Source organism: Ochlerotatus camptorhynchus, unplaced genomic scaffold (assembly GCF_037179485.1).
Source record: "Ochlerotatus camptorhynchus isolate MF236.1 unplaced genomic scaffold, CSIRO-AGI_Acam_v1.1 ptg000274l, whole genome shotgun sequence".
Taxonomy (NCBI): domain Eukaryota; kingdom Metazoa; phylum Arthropoda; class Insecta; order Diptera; family Culicidae; genus Ochlerotatus; species Ochlerotatus camptorhynchus.
The window spans coordinates 8,423,742-8,441,644 of NW_027040763.1; the positions used below are offsets into that span (position 1 = coordinate 8,423,742).

Here is a 17,903-nt window from a genome sequence, read left to right on the forward strand (position 1 = left end):
AAGTTATCCTAAAGAGTAGAATTTCGGCATTAAATTTAAGAACATTCAGCGATTTATGAATGACAAAATTTATTGGATTACTACTTTCGTACTTTCATACTAAAACCTTCCGACTCTGACAAAAAGAGATACAAATGAGAGAAGAATACCAGAGATACAATTCGTATTGGAGATTTGTTTTTTCTCTATAACATGAAACTATAATCCTTTACCTCATGGTAGAAGTAGATAGTACAAGAACACTTACCAACATTTTGAACGGTTGCTGCTTACGTTCTAGTAGTTTGAATAGGTTAATTGCAGTTATAAATACAAACGATTCATCCCAGGGATGTTTTGGTTCACTTTTAGCTATGCTTAAATGTAGATGTGTACGGGGGGAGGGGCGAGGGGGTAGGTATGGTCGTGTAAATATTCAGAAAACATCTAGTCGATTCCACCTGGGTTGTGTACTATCTCAAGGAACTGGGGCATTTTTAATGCCAGGCGAACACTACGTGAGCCATGATCAGATATCCTGTCGTTACTATCACACTGACCAACATGATGGGGAATCCGAGTCTGTAAATACAATGTGGGTGAATGATTGCGATTTATGTGACGCAACAGTAATGGTACTTACTTAAAATAGTCCATGAAACTGAACCGATAGCCGTGCTGCTCCGCTATTCCAGCGCAGATGACGTTTGCCGAAGCACCGACCAGTGTTCCGTTGCCTGTGTTGAAATTAAGTTTATAGTTAATCAGCGAGTCATAGCATGTCTAGAACTGAACGTACCTCCCAAGCAAGGACCGAAAGCCAACGCCCAAACCAATGGCTGCAGAGGAAGACCCAATGTCGATTTCTCCGATAGGGCCACAACGATCTTAACCATCATGGCCGTAACCGGAATGCTGTCTACGAAGGCCGAAGTCAGAGCCGAGATCCACAGAATGATGATGATCGCTACTGCCAGCCGTAGGTCTTCCGATACGGATTGGATAATTGACTCGGTGGCATGACCGATCCAGTCGATCAAACCCATCCGTTCGACGGCTTCCATCAGGGTGAACATGGCTGCGAAGAAGAGCAACGTTGGCCATTCGATGCGGGACAGTACAGCATCCATGTCGTTTCTGAGAATGATGGTTTATGATAGTAAATGATCCAAGAAAAATTCGATTAGATAACTTACTTATCGGAGATTATCAGCAGCAACATCACGCCGAGTAGGGCTGCCCAACCCGATGACATTCGTCTCAGCTCCGGGATCGATTCCAGGAAGAACAACGAAATGATGAAAGCACACGCCACGCCGGATTTGATCAGCAGACCCTTGTTCTTGATCGGATGCTCCTTCTGGAGTTCCTCCAGCGTGGATCGGTAGATTTCCTCCGGAACGCATCCCTTGGTCATTTTTTTCTTGAGCTCGTGCCGTAACATTCGAACCTTCTTCGTCAGCGTTTCCCTCACTATATTGGCATCCTTGGAGTACGGTGGAATTTTCCCGGCGGCCCGTTCCCAAACCTTGATGTTTCGTCGAAGTTCCTTCAACTCCTTCGGTTCGTGCATCCGCAAGTTGTTTATGTTCCTGTACTTCAGCCGAAGATGGATGTTCGTTGCTATTACGACGATGATCACACCGACCATCATGTGAGCAGTGAAGGTTAAAAATGTAACACCCTGCAAAAGATCGACAAGCTTGATAAGGAACGTTTCACGAAAAATGGTGGCAAGAGAACTTACGTGTTTCAAAATGTACTGATTCGACGTGATGATGATGTTGGGCGGATCACCGACCGGGGTCATCGTTCCACCGATGTTGGCGTGCACGGTGATGGCCATCAAAACCGGTACTGGGTTCATATCCATCACCTCACATAATCTTAAATTAAATAGGAAATGTTAGCACCACTAGGAACACCAAGGATTCCGGACGCACCTTATAGTTATTGGAGCCATCAACAGCACCGTAGTAACGTTGTCCAGGAAAGAAGAGATCAGAGTAGTACATATGCATAAACAGTGAATGAGGTTCCAAATTTTACCATTAGTGATCTGCAATTGCACATTTTAAAAGTTATCAAAAAATAAACTAATTGTGTCTAGTGATCAAACCTTATAGATATAAACAGCCAAAAAGTCAAAGATGCCTGTCTCCGCCAAGATTGCTACCAGGATCATCATCGAAAACAGCAACAGGATCGTTTCCACATCGATCCACCCCACGATGTCCTCCATCGTGGGCCGATCGTCCAGTGCCGCCAGGATCGAGATGGCCAACGTCGACGCCATCACCGCCGCAAAAGTTCGATGAACCACTTCCCAGATGATCAACGCATACAGGAAGATCAACACAAACGCTGCGTAGATCACTCCGATGTCCCGATTGACCGGCGATTGATCATACGTCACGGCTATCGGAATGCTGGCCTTGATGTTACTTTTGACCATCATCCGAACGGCACTACTCTGCGAGTGGATCCGTTCGAAATTGTTATCGCTAATGTCGAAGCTATGCTGTTTCTTGATGATCGCCGCACTATCAAACAAATAAGGATGTACGATCGGCACATGCCACGGATCACTAATATTGTGCACCGAATCGGAATCCATAAATTCACTTTGATTCCTCTCCAACGTCGACGTAAGCGATTGCAGATAAATGGTCACATAGTTTTCCGTAATATTGGTATACTGTTCTCCAAGGAATGTTCCCTCGAAGGAAAACTTCACCCGGGAGCTGAGTGGCAGTTCGGGCAGGATGTAGGCCTTGGTTTTGCCGACCGGAATCGACAGGTGTTTGGTGTTGACAATCTTCTCGTCCTTCACCACCAGGAAAGCAATGATCACCATCCACGTGATGAACAGGCAAATTATCTTGGAGTACTTGCGGAAGGGGTGGTCCTCATCCAGGTGGTTCTGACCGGTGTCGATGTCCTCGTGCTTCGGGGGAGTGATATTGCCGATGTAGTGACCGGCCAGGTGGTGTACGTGCGGCTTGGGGATTTCCCTGGTTGGTGGAGGAAGTTTCATGTTAATCTGTTTTTTTTTTTATAGTTAGTTCTATGGAGTAATAATTGCCAAGGTTAAGGCTGTCTTCGGAGTGGATGCTCTAGTGGATGTTCAAAGATCAATAGCGACATTTTTTTTAATGTTTCGTTGCCATCTCTGCGTGGAACTTCCGTCATTGCATATTTTGATATTGAGCTGATATTCAGCAGTTCCACGCCAAATGACGAATCAATCTGATGCAACCCTATCCAAGTTACATGAAACTTTGCATAATTGGTAGTTATGGTCAATTATTCACATTTTTGCTAAAATTCGGCTATTTTGAATCTCGCAAAAAAAAAAAACTTCAAAATGACGGATTCAAAAACATCACGAAATGTCTAAGACTAAGTTGTGGGAACAAATATTACTTTTAAGCAGGGTTACTTCCACTCACTTGCTATAAAAAATTGTTTTTCAGAATTAAGAAATCATTAGATGTTATAATTATAATTAGAGCTTGTAAGCTACAAGAAGTGGTCGTTAAGTCGCAATCAGCGATTTTACGATTCGTGAGCGCTCACTCTGAGTGAACGCTCACGAATCATACGATCGCTGATTGTGACGCTCTGCAAGCGAAATTGACAGGTTTTATGAGTCATACACATACTTTTACACCCTCTTTTTGTTACTACAAGTACAACAAATTGTTACATCATCTAATAATTTCATAATTCAGAAAAACAAATTTTTATAGCAAGTGAGTGGAAGCAACCCTGCTTTTAAGGAATATAATACATTTTTATTAAAAAAATGCTACTTTCTGTGAAAATGTGATATTGGACAGATAACTATAAACAAAAATCCTTAAACAACAACTTATGTTACAAATTAATTAACTTAAAGCTAAATTTAGCACACAAAACCATTTTGAAGAAATTTGTCCAAGGACTTTTAAGATTTTTAAGTGTTCATTTTGGAATTATTTATAATTGGTAGAATTTATCATTTGTCAAATGAAAAACCTATATTTAAAAAATATTGAAGAGGGTCATTTTTTGGTATTTGAATATAAAACACTTTTTTTTTATTGATTTCAACTAAAATTCCGCAAAATTATTAACCCTGTATATTTTTCTTGAAAATAAATAATTTTCCTAATTTATTTTTAATTTTTAATTAAGCTAATTTAAATTATAAAAAAAAAATAATGAAATTTAAAATGGCCGAATTTTAGCAAAAAATGTAAATGATTGACTATAAAAATGATTTTTGTGGTAAAATTTGCGTTTTTCATGAGCTTCAAAAATTTTAATTCGGACATGTACATTTTAAGATATTTAGTTTTTGTTTGTTTTTTGCTTTAAATCACTAAAAGCATTTTTGTGTGTATTTTCCCCAGAAAAAAAATATTATTTGTCTCTACAACTTTGTCTCACACGTCATTTCGATCAGAAGAGCCTTTTTCTTTCCTTTCCTTTATTTAACGTCGGTCTCTGTTCCGCAATCTAGTGCCAATCACCGACGGACATCGATTGCCATCCATTGACAACAATCGAATGTGCAAGGAAGGCAGCTTCCACACCTGCGTAGGATATCGCACCCATTCACAACACACATGGGCCGGGACCAACGGCTTTACTTCCCTTCCGAAGGAAGACGTGACCAGAGATTTTTATGCCTCAGAAAAATCCCACCGACCTCGACTGGGATTGAACCCAGACCCATTGGGGTGTTAGAAAGCAGTCACGCTTACCACTACACCACCGGCGCCGGCCAGCCTTTTTCGTGCAACAACTTTTTGAACAATTTCAAAGACGCCATTGTACAAATTTTCCAAGATCCGAAATGGCTGAATTTTAGATGAAATGTGAATCATTGCCCATAACAAACAATTATGCAAAGTTTCATGCAAATCGGAGAAATTCGAGTTTTTTTCAATTTGTCAATTGGCGTGGAACTGCTCTCTCGTAAATTTAAAGTGATATTGAGATCTATCAAAAAATGGTTCCATAGAGTTTAACCAGTGAAATACCTCACAATATGGGTATTGTTGGAATCGGAGTGACGTGTAGGGACCGGAAATCGATGTCTGACGCCATTTTAAAATCCAAGATGGCGGCTTCCGGTTACAGGAAAACTTGGACATTCTGCCAAATACCCCACAATATGGGTATTTTTGGAATCGGAGTGACGTGTAGGGACCAAAAATCAATGTCTGACGCCATTTTGAAATCCAAGATGGCGACTTCCGGTTACAGAAAAACTTGGACATTCTGCCAAATACCCCACAATATGGGTATTTTTGGAATCGGAGTGACGTGTAGGGACCGGAAATCAATGTCTGACACCATTTTGAAATCCAAAATGGCGACTTCCGGTTACAGAAAAACTTGGAAATTCTGCCAAATAACCCCACAATATGGGTATTTTTGGAATCGGAGTGATGTGTAGGGACCGGAAATCGATGTCTGGTGCCATTTTGAAATCCAATATGGCGGCTTCCGGTAACAGAAAAGCTTGGGAATTCTGTCATACACTCCACAATATGGGTATTTTTTGGAAATGTAGTGACGTCTAAGAACCGGAAATCGATATCTGAAGTCATTTCGAAATCGAAGATGGCGGCTTCCGGAAACAGAAAAATTGGCGAATACCACCACGTTACCCCGATACTTAAGATACCCATATTGTAGGTTATGTAATATTACTTTTATGTTTTTATGTAACCGGAAGTTGCGACATTGAATTTCAAAATGGCGTCAGACATAAGTTTTCAGTCCTAATAGGTCACCCCGATTCCAAACAACCTATATTGTTGAGTATTTGACAGTTTTCCCAGTGTTTCTGTAACCGGATGTCACCATCTTGGATTTCAAAATGGCGTCAGACATGGATTCTCGGTTCTCACAGGTCACTTCGATTCCAAATATATCCATATTGTTGTGTATTTTACGGTATTTTTCTGTTTTCCTGTAACCGGAAGCCACCATGTTGGGTTTCAAAAAGGCGTCAGACATCGATTTATGGTCCCTACACGTCACTCCATTTCCAAAAAATACCCATATTGTGGGGTATTTGACAGAATTTTGAAGTTTTTCTGTCACCGGAAGCCACCATCTTGGATATAAAAATGGTGCCACACATCGATTTCCGGTCCTTCCACGTCACTCCGGTTCCAAAAATACTCATATTGTGGGGTATTTGACAGAATTTCCATGTTTTCCTGTAACCGGAAGCCGCCATTTTGGATTTCAAAATGGCGTCAGACATCGATTTCCGGTCCCTACACGTCACTCCGATTCCGAAAATACCCATATTGTGGGGTATTTGACAGAATTTCCATGTTTTCCTGTAACCGGAAGCCGCCATCTTGGATTTTAAAATGGCGTCAGACATCGATTTCCGGTCCCTACATGTCACTCCGATTCCAAAAATACCCATATTGTGGGGTATTTGACAGAATTTCCATGTTTTCCTGTAACTGGAAGCCGCCATCTTGGATTTTAAAATGGCGTCAGACATCGATTTCCGGTCCCTACACGTCACTCCGATTCCAAAAATACCCATATTGTGGGGTATTTGACAATATTTTCAAAAACCTCTTTTTACGAAGTAAATCCCAAATAACGAGTTTTCTTTTTACGAAGTAAATCCCAAATAACGAGTTTTTTTTATGCACTAATTCGATTTACGAACCCCCGTTTTGGTTCGTAAATGGAGGTTCCAGTGTATTATAAATTAATAATATGATCCACTCTTCTATTATCCTCTAGACACGATTTTGCCCGACACTTGCGCAACTAGTGACATGAAAGGTGACTAGTACACTGTAAATTGAGCGCTTAGCAGTTGACTGCTCAATATCAACAAGGCTATCGAAAACAATTCACAGCAGAGTAAACTTTTACTCAATTTTGAGAAAAATTATCTGTTTAAAATTATATTACACTTTCATTCAATCGGGATGGTTTTGGCAAAACAGAATATAACGGCACAAAAGCTTCTGTAAACAAACTTTCTAAGGCCCTTAACACGCGAACCAAAGTACGCCCACGCAAACCAATACCACTTTCGGAAAGGTGAGAGTTGCCCCTATCCGATCATGTTGTTGGTTTGCGTGAGCGTTCTTCGATTCGCGTGTAAAGGGCTTTAAAAAGTTTATTTACAAAAGCTTTTGTGCCGTTATCAAATGTTACGCCTGATATAATAGAAGAAAAAAAAACAACATCAGTCTAAAACGAATACAGTACTTGTTCGCTTACTGGGCTAAATACGTAGCTCAGTTAGCAAATTCCACTCGCTAACTGGGCTGGCTTGTCCAACGTCAAAAAACACTGAGGGGAGCTTCAATGGATTCTTTGATCAACGTTAAAATCAATCATGTGCATTGAATTTATACAGTGTAATGTTTGTTATTGTTATTTTCACAGCATTCAATCTCACTAGTTAAGAAAGGTTTAATGCTTTTGCTCATAACGCTTTTAAGTCTTGATTTCAGTGTGGAATGAAAATAATTTCAAATTTATTTACATTAACACTTAATATTCCATTCGAATGCCCCTCACCAATTATGACAACTAAATGTCAAACTAAATGTGACGTCTATTTGACACATAACTGCTTGATCGCGCACTGGCGGGATCCCTACATTGTGTTACGGATATAAAATAAAACAACACCGATTGCTTTGCCGTCCTGTCATGGCAGAGGCAGTGAAACCAACAATCAATACGAAACTAACGATTTTAAATTGGCTCACCACTTTAGTAGCCTATTGGTCCCAAGCAAACGATTAACGTACCCTATTCTAGTTGAAATTCTATTACTACACTATGTTTGTTTTGATTCGCTATGAAAGTTTGACAGATAACATCAGGGGTGTGTGGATTCATGCAGAACATGCAGGGGTGAGTGAAATAGCTTGGGACTGCTTGGGACCGTTGTTCTGGTACTGAGTGAGCCAAAAATAATAATGATTTTCTTCGGGACCCAGTGGTCTTAGAGTTACCTCTATGGTGAAACTACCCAAGTAACATTGTAGGTTTTATCGCGTTTTTATAGCATTCTACAAGTCTACAGAACCCTCAAAAACCCAAATTTGTTACTTGGGTATTGATATGCATATTTATTGTTATCATTGGTATCATTTGTATCTGCTTGTTGATGTGAATATGTGTATCGCCGGTAGGGTAGGTGTGCATATATACGACGTATTGCACAAACACTGCTTTTTAACTGGGCTACAGCCCAGTTAACGAACGCCCAGTTAAAAAGCAGACCAGTTATACCAGATCGCCCGGTTAGCGAACAAGTACTGTAATATTCGATCTAAGATGTTTGTTTTAAATTGAAAGCCAGCAATTTTCACTATAGTAGCGTTAAAAGCCTAGAAAAAGTTAAATTCTACTCAATTTAGAGTTGTTTTCCTGGACCGTGTCAATACTGTTATCTAATCATCTAAACCAGCGCTGCCCCAGCGGGCTGGACGAGGTATCTGGATTTCAGCAATGAATAATTCTAATCCAATTTTATTCATGATTATGAACTTTAGCCCAGAATGAATGAGCATTAAACGAAATGCAGCTAGAAAAAGGTTTTTTAAAAACCAAATTTAATAAACTATCTGGATCATTTTATTTACTGATTAAATTCAAAGTGTTTTATGTTACTTCATACGCGAAGTTTGCGATTTTCAGAGTTGGTTGGAAATGCTATCTAACATGAAGCTTTAGTGTGATAATTTATTAGCTAGAGAATGGTCTTTATGTAGAAGAGGGTAGGTCGATAGTTCCGTTAGAGTACGGCAGTATGAAAATTGAATAGAAGTTTAAAATGAGCGAAGGGCTATTAATGCGACAGTACAAAGTCAAACGCACACCTTTTGCCTAACTCTAACGGCTAACGATGTACGCGGAGATTTGAAGTATGTACAATTTTCATACTGCCGTACTATAACGGAACTATCTACTATCTCTTCTAAAGATCATTCTCTAGTTAATAATGTATCACACTAAAGCTTCATGTTAGATAGCATTTCCAACCAACTCTGATTAAATTGTTTGCAAAAACGTAATGGGTCGAACGTTTTGCGCAGTTCCTTCGTGATCTAACTCAAAAAAGGCCCATCTAGTATTTATTTCTTCCATGCTACAAACAAGTATTCAGTCTTGTCACAGACAAACATTTGTAACTCTTTAAAAAAGTATTTCTTGAAAACATAGTATCTCAAAACATAGGACCTCAGTAACGACATCTCTCGGGTTTCTCACGGAAAACAAGCTTGCTCGCTAACTTGCAAACAATATTGCATAAAAGTTCTATAGAATGAATAGACACGTCAAGGTGATCCGAAGCTAGCGCTGCGGCGAGTAGTTCGCGAAACTGATAATATTCAAATCAACCCATAAATGCGTGAACAAAGATACACAATGAAGTGTTACGTCTGTTTGTATGTGGTTTTGTGCTTATGTTGTAAACAATGATTTTAAACGTCGATTTCTCGTGAATAAAGACTAATGAAGGCAAACCGACACCAGCATCTGAAAGAAACTTTGCCCTATGGGATGTTATAGTAAGTTTGTGTGGGCGTGTGCTGTAATTCGTGAACAATTCAAGACCAACAATTGAAATGGCCTTAACTCCATTTTGTAAACAAACCTTGTAAGGCTATTTTCTCGCGAACCGAAACCTTCATTCGCAAACCTAAACCACAATCGGGTAGAGGAGAATTTCCCCTACTTGTTCATTATGTTGGTTTGCCTTTGCGGACTTCGGTTCGCGAGAAAATGGCCTTACAAGGTTTGTTTACAAAACGGAGTTAAGGCCATTTCAATTGTTGGTCTTGAATTGATGTTTAGAGTCTACACGGCCAATGAGAACGACCCAAATTTGAGTTTAGTTCACTCATAATCGCCTAAAGCGTAGGAACTCAGCGATGAGTAAATTTGCCGCATGATTTTCTGTGGAAAACCTCAAAAATCTGCCGGAAAATTAGGAAAATTTTACTCAGTCTAGCAGTAGTACCAACAATCAATACGAAACTAACGATTTTAAATTGGCTCACTAGCCTATTGGTCCTAAGCAAACGATTAACGTACCCCATTCCAGTCGAAAATCTACTATTACACAATGTTTGTTTTGATTTGCTATGAAAGTTTGACAGATAAAATGAAGGATTAGTGAATTTTCCTATGTTTCGAGTGGTGAATCGATTAGCTTGGGACTGAAGAGAGTACGAGAGCTGAGCCAAAAAGTTGAACACGTTATTTCGGAACCTTCTAGTCTTAGAGTTACCTCTATGGTAGTACCAATAAACTGAGTGGATCCAATCTTTACTTTTCTCATATTCGGGATTTTTATCCTGGACAAACCTGGAAAAACATGAGGCAATTGGGTTGTTTAATTTCGAAAGATATACAAATTTTTATACATCATCTGATGGAGCTTCGTTTCTGAGCACAACGATATTTTTATGGATCCCATAGACATTCATCTCGATTTTAAAATCAAGATTTAAATTTTTGATCGTTGATACTTAATCTATTCGTTGACAACTCGCTCCCATACAAAGTCCCACCAAGGGGCGCTAAGATTGTGATTTTTGCTAATGTAATCGTACTTATTTAAGATAGTTCAAGTGTACCAAAATTGATGAAATTTTGGATTTCGGTTCCATTTTTAATGTAAAAAACGAATATGTATTTACCTCAATACCCCTAAACAACCCAATTTTGCCCAGTTTCTGCTCTTTACATGATTTATGAATAAATAAAACTGAAGCAAACCGAAAAAAAAACTTGCAGTAAAAGAAGAAATAGGTCATTTTGGAGCACGTTTGAAGATAGTTCTAAGAAAAGTCGGAAAAACATTCAAGAATCTTCCAAGAAAATTATTGAGAAACTTCTGGAGAAAATTTATAAAAAATTTCGGATAAAATTGGATGATACATCCAGAGTAAGCCAGAATGGTTAGGAAATTGGAAGAAAATTCAAGGAGTAGCCATTTCCAAGAGAAGCTATAAGAGGCTCGGAAAAACCTTCCAAAAGAAGTCGGAAAAAAACCTCCGCAAGAAGCTCATGTAGAAACTTCCAGAGCAAGACGAAAGAAACTTTTGGGAAAATTTGGTACACGGAGATGAAAAACTACCCAAAATTAAGTACTTCTCCCTCAATTCCGGGGTTCAGCCTAATAACCCAAATTTGAGTAAATCGCATATAGTTGTTTCCATTTAAAACCAGCAAGAAAAAAATACCTTGAGCTTGAGCTTGAGCTTGATTGACCGCCCACGGTTGCTACTCTGTTACTGCCAGATCAGCTGTAATTACACAGAGAACCAATAGACGATGCTTGGGACTAGCAATCATCCTCAATGTGTAAAAACTGGTGATCTTAAATTAGGCAATACCAGCGCCGGCCGCGCCCGAACACAGGTCAAGAAAGGAATGGAAAGGATTGTGTTGACATGACACTCGCTTTGATGGAAGCCGAGAACACCTCTGCACTTCCACGAGGAATCACTGGGATGTTGGATAAGAGGGTTGGGTTTGCAGCAGGGTTCGTTTTGGTAAACGATAAACTGAATTGATGTCCTAACGATCATATAACGCAAAGGAGCTAGGGACTAAACCCACGGTCTTCTGCTCAGTAAGCAAAAACGTTTGCCACTAGGCAGACGAGCACCTTTTTAATCACCGAGTTGCTGTTATTACCATGTAGTCATATTAACAAATAAAAGGATTGACGAATCTTGAATGTGGATGGGCCTGAGATTAGACTCATGATGTTCTGCTCAGTAAGCAAAAACGAGCCCCTCATATCACATAATACCGTTGCTCAAATTTGTGTATCCATTCAAACCCGGAACCAACGACAAAAACGAGTTTCGCAAAATACACGATACACAAGCGATTTTACCATAAATCTCTTTGATATGTAAGGACCTGGGACCGCGTTTTTCTGCTCAGTAAGCAGGCCACTGTTACCGACGATATCTCAAGTCCGAAAACTGAAAACTACGAAAAAGTACTTAGGCCTTCATTAAGTTCCTTTTTCACGCGACCTTTAATGCTCTTTACGTATTATTCAGGCTATAAATGGGCCCTTTTCAAAAGTTACGCGAGAAATACGCACAATCGTCGCCTACCTCGCCTAGTCATATAAATCACCACAGCTCATTATCTTAAGCGTTATCGGTTTTTGTTTCTGGATCTTTAGTTGCCTCTGTGATATACTTACTTGCGGCATACTATTTTGGGAGTGTATATGAGCGTGTACCATGTACGGTAGCTCATCTCTCATCGTGATGGTGGAACATAGTAGACAAATTAGAGAGAAAACAAGAGAGAAAACAAGAGAGAAAACAAGGAGGTATTAGTATTAGTTATATGTAAACAAACAAAACAAAAGAAGAGAAGAGGAAAGAAGAGCAGAAAAATAAAAAAAGGGGATAAAGTAGATAACAAAGAAAAGAAACGTAGGCAGATTATTAGAAAAGGCATTATCCGAGACCTCAATCAAATGTCACTCCCGCCGAGATCTCAGCGAAACCCTCCCCGCCGAGACCCGCACAGCCGAACTCGGTAGAAAAAACTAAGTGTGTAGATAGATTAGTAGGAAAATAAATAAAACTACTTTATGACTCAAAGTGCAATGAATGAGCGTTAGTTTCGGGATCATTTCAGTGTTAGAGTTATGTTAGTTTTGATCAGCCCTGCCGACCCCTCCAACATTAGTTGTAGGCAGTGGTTGTTAGATAATGCGGCACTGTAACTAGTACTATTTTAGAGGTATGACTCGTCAAGTTTATACAACTCAATGTTTCAATTGAGGCAAACTATGTATCTTACAATTACAAAAGCAAACCTAAACTTACAATTATATGCAATTGCAAAATGAAACTTGACAAATCATCGTCAATCCCATTATTCCAGGGCAGGGCCTGACGATTTGAATCTAATTTTGATCAGTGAACGGGCACCATATGGTACATTTTCTCACCATGAACCTATCATTTCCAGCCTATCTGAACTATTTAATAAATTGAAGCCATAACATGGGTTACGCTCCCCCTAAGCGGGCCCTCCGCATCTTGTCTCTGTCTTATCTCAAATACAAAATGCCAATGGTATGAATGTACCTATATATAACTTGGAAATGACGTACAATCAAATAAACCCGTAACCCACTCACTTGGTCAGGCTTCAGAATCGTCCAGTGGACAGTGCGCTCTACACTCCAAGTACCCTTTTTTTCAAATTTACCGCAAATTTGATATTTTACCCATTGAGTGTTGATTAGTCACAATGAAACATTGTGACAGAAGTTGAGGTTACTAGTGTATTAAATAATCTAGGTCCTATTTAGGAAACCAAATCTGGCCAACGCCCACCCTAAACCTAAACCTGTTCTAATCCACCTGAAATGACTAACGAATGGAAGACTTTGACTACCCAGCCATGCAATAGTCTCATTCCGTGCCTTATGGCAACTTGATGATTCTATTGCGCTCATCTTCTGGCACCACCTAGGGGAGACTTGGTCCTGTACCCAATGCTTAACTTATCTCCATTCCACTCAGCTACTCGCAATTTCTTGTGATATAGTGGGCGGAATATTATTATGTGAGACAATTCAATGCAGACGTCTTTCCAAATTTGGCAGATCGACAGGTAATCGGTGATTTTCCACGATAGTTGCTATTCAACAACTCGACAACGTCCCATCGTCAACGCCTGCTATGAGAATTTCCCATTGCAGACGCCAACGAAATGACGTCATCGAGCTATCGATCAACTACCCTGGTTATCGCCTGGTACCTTATAGCACGATGCTAGGAGGTGAACCGGAAGAATCGATGAGCTACCTCCCCCAAAACCAGCAAGAAAAAAATACCTACTCTTAAGTATATTCTACCCAACATTAAGTTTAATTCACGTAAATTTGACAATATGCAATTTACTCAAAAGTAACTTATTGGGCTGAACTATATCGTTAGGTCGAATCTCTCGTTCCTTTTTTGACAACAATAACGAGTGCAAGTGAGAGGCTGAACTCAATGTTAAGTAAAAAGAACTCAAATTTTGGGTAGTATTGTTTCTCCGTGTAGATACGTTCGGTAGAAGTAAAGGTAAAGAAACTTCCTGTTTCTAAAGAAAGTTGGTAGATTATTCCGGCGAAAGTCAGAAGGTTTTCGGGACAGTCGAGAAAGAGCTTTCTGGGGGATATCGAGAGAAAATTCCGAAGAAAATCGGTAGAATCTTCTAGACAAAGTAAGTACAATATTCCGGGAGAAGTTGAAAAAAAAATTGACGGGAGAAGACGGTACAACCATTGAGGTAACTCTAAGACAAGAAGGTCCCAAAGAAACGTACTCATCTTTTTGGCTCATCCCTGGTACTCTCTTCGGTCCCAAGCTAATCGATGCACCCCTCGAAACATAGGAAAATCCACGAGCCCCTCATTTTATCTGTCAAACTTTCATAGCCAATCAAAACAAACATAGTTTAGTACTAGAATTTCGACTAGACGTATCCCATCGTTAATCGATTTGCTTGGGAGGGACCAATAGACTAGTCAAGTAGTGAGCCAATTTAAAATCGTTAGTTTCCACCGGTTGGTATTACTGTTGCGTCTTTTCAGAAATTTTGGGAATTCTAGTAGTGGACCATATGATGATGATGATGGTCCTACCTCTTACCCCAAAGGTTTGAGCTGGACGATTTATCTTTAAGATAATTAAATGTGACAATTTAACCAGGTTTGCAAACAAAATCGAACTGGTTACAGTTACAGATATAAATTCCATCTAGAGCTTACAGTTGCTTCACAGCGATATAAATGTGAAAAAGCTTAGGCATCCACTTCTTAGATCGCCTTTTTGTCCACCTAAAATATTCATAAGTATTACAAGCAATCAAGAGTTAATGAACAATCAACAAAGCATCCTATTACACTAACAACCCCGCAATAATAATTTTCAGCAATGTCAGGAATGCTCACGAACCCCCAACATTTGCCAGAAAACTTACTACTAACTCAAGGTATCTTCCAAATAAGCTACAAAATTGCATTTTTTTTATCATATGTTAAATTCAGTCATCATATTATTAATTTACCATATTTGTTTCGACAACTTACTTCTTCTCCTTGATATGTTCGAGCTCCTTGTTCACGCCCTGTTCGTTGGTGACGTTAATGGTGATGAACTCGTTTCCATTGTCTTCATCATCTTCCTCCTCTTCCTCTTCGTCGTCCTCCTCATCATCCATCGGTTGAATTTCCGGAAACGAATCTTCATGATCGTCACCTGTGGTCGATTGAAAGAAACCGAGAGAAGCATGTTATCACGTGATACCAATCCTTTGGAAGGTCAACAATAGTGAACAAAGAAATACGAAGCTAGATTTGAAAAACCACATCCATTACATCGATCGATTTCCAATAATCGATTCCTAACCTTAACTGACACACATAGAATTCGACACCTATCATCAATGTATAACAAGATAAACGGGCAACTTAATCCAACTCAAATGAATCTGTACGGTCCTCCAATAGTAGACGACATGGCATGCGTTAACGAAGCTTTTGTTTGCCTTTCTCATCTGACCGATCCTCCATCAACACTCAAGTAGAACACACATAGAGACACGCATGTTAGGGTGCCAATGAAATGTGTGGGAAAAAAGTGACCATGGAATTTTTCAATCCGACCATATAAAAAAATGTTCATTGCATCGACAAAAAAAATACCTTATGCAAAGTTTGGGCTTATGTGTACATGATTTGGGGTGTCGCAAAATCGTCATAGATTAAACTTTTATTACATGATGAGAAATCGATTTATTGTTTGTGAAGCCAAATGACTTAAAAACGCATGAAACGTCGAGATCTAGTGTTAACTCGATTTTGTTTTGCCATGAATCAACATTCAGGGAAAGTCAATTTTTGACAAAAAGTGTTTTTTACAGATAACGACTAGATCTCGACGTTTCAAGCATTTTTAAGTCATTTAGCATAACAAAAATTGATTTCCGAAAATTCACCCCTGAAACTCGATTTTCGACAAAACATTGTTTTCGAGTTAACATAGATCTCGACGTTTCAAGAACCTTTACTGCCCATAATCGCAAGTCAGTCCAATCTGTAAAAATTTGGAAATGAGAAACGGCGTTCAAAGATTTTACAGGTTTTCTGATTTGACACTTATTTTGGAGGGATAAATTTAAAAATAAACGTACAATGTGATAGAATGCATCTATGTTTACCATAAAATATTGAAAAAAATATCGTGAAATTTTTATTTTATGGCCAAAATCTGAATGGGACTAACTTGCGATTACATTTAACGTCAATGAGAAAAATAACCGTAAGTCAGTTACAATTCCATGACGATGCTGCATTAGTTTAGCACAGTATTGAACAGTAGAAAGATACCATGGTCCCATAGAACGTTATTTAATGTTTCTGGATTTGTTTTGCTGGTTTCAGAGCAATGGCCAGAACGTATTCCGGTGAGTAACGATCCAGACCAGACCAGAGCTTTTCATAAACGTGCCAAACCCACCATGCGATAAATCAATTGAGTATTCACATAATTCACATAAGCATTCAAAAATAAGATCGATAAGAGTCATGATCAGTGACCAGCACCATGTTGGCCAAACCCGGACATGTTCCGGGTATCCCCTGGGAAGTGGTAAATCCTTTTTAAATCAAAATCCATCAAGCGATACATCAAATCACATGAGAATTCAAAGCCATCCATTGGCGGTCAAACTGAGTATCGTAAGAACTATATTGGCCACATCAGGACATGTTCTAGATACCCTAGAAGAAGTGGACAAAATCTGTCTTGAGACAAATCTCATGATGCGATGTGTTGTTTAACATTTCTAACATATTTTTTTCTAATGGGACTGACTTGCGGTTACTTTTCGGTGTGAGACAATTTGACTTGGTATTGTTTTTCATTTTTCTTGAACAAACCACCTTTTTTCAATAGCGCATCTCAAAAACATAGAAAGATAAACTGAATAATGATGCTATCTCAAAATTGATTTAAATGCAGATGGGACTGACTTGCGATTACAGCCAGTTTAAGTCATACGGCATAAAAAAAAATCGATTTACTAAATTGCATATATCCACCCTCAGAGAAAAAAGTTTAAACTTTGACGAGTTTGCGTCAACCCAAATCATGTCCGATTGAGCCTAAATTTTACATATCAGGCATAACATTTAATAACGGCACAAAAACATTTGTAAACATTCTTTCTAAAGCCCTTTACACGCGAACATCATCGGATAGGGGCAACTATCACCTTTCCAAAAGTGATATTGGTTTGCGTGGGCGTACTTTGGTTCGTGTGTAAAGGACCTTAGAAAGTGTGTTTACAAATGCTTTTGTGCCATTATCAAATGTTATGCCTGATATGTTCTTTTTTCGAGACAATAAACATTTTGTATATGGTTATAATTTTTTTCATTGGCACCCTAACGCATCGTAACCTGAGAGCCGATAAGAAGGTGAAGATATTTTCGACAACTCTCCCTTCACCGAAAGACGCAGGGAGTTGTGTCCGAATGAAAACGGAATGTGTATCTGTCTAGGCATTGACTGGCCCCGCTTTTTTTTTATCTGACAATGCCAAATGTAATATAAAAATAAATTCAAAGCAAAAATAGGATGATGAACGGAGATGACACAAATTGGAGCACAAAAGACGCATAAAACTGATTAACATTCAATTTAGACGAATCGACGAAAATGCGTTTTTAAATCACTGACAAAACCACGCGGCGATACATTTATGAATATGAATTGGCGCATTGACGTTGCCTACACCTACGCATTCCAGTATGTCGACAAATCGTAAGACGTAAAAGTCATCGACCCCCTTAGGATGGGAAGCCCTTCCGACGAAAT

General features: G+C 39.2%; 2 protein-coding genes across 4 annotated transcripts in view; both read right to left on the minus strand.

The window, feature by feature from the left end:
• The window catches only part of LOC135705742 (uncharacterized), a 210,526-nt gene that overhangs the window by 20,019 nt on the left and 172,604 nt on the right, over positions 1–17,903 (minus strand). The window lies entirely within an intron of this gene.
• Positions 67–17,903, minus strand: part of LOC135705688 (P protein-like) — a 95,630-nt gene continuing 77,793 nt past the window's right edge. For all 3 annotated transcript variants that reach the window (XM_065227474.1, XM_065227473.1, XM_065227475.1), the window contains 8 exons: positions 15,113–15,281; positions 2,099–2,993; positions 1,923–2,038; positions 1,727–1,865; positions 1,176–1,663; positions 779–1,116; positions 623–716; positions 67–561 (listed from right to left, as the gene is read on the minus strand). In XM_065227474.1, the coding sequence (XP_065083546.1) occupies positions 477–561; positions 623–716; positions 779–1,116; positions 1,176–1,663; positions 1,727–1,865; positions 1,923–2,038; positions 2,099–2,993; positions 15,113–15,281 (2,324 nt within the window). In that variant the 3' untranslated portion in view covers positions 67–476. The remainder of the gene's footprint in view (positions 562–622; positions 717–778; positions 1,117–1,175; positions 1,664–1,726; positions 1,866–1,922; positions 2,039–2,098; positions 2,994–15,112; positions 15,282–17,903) is intronic.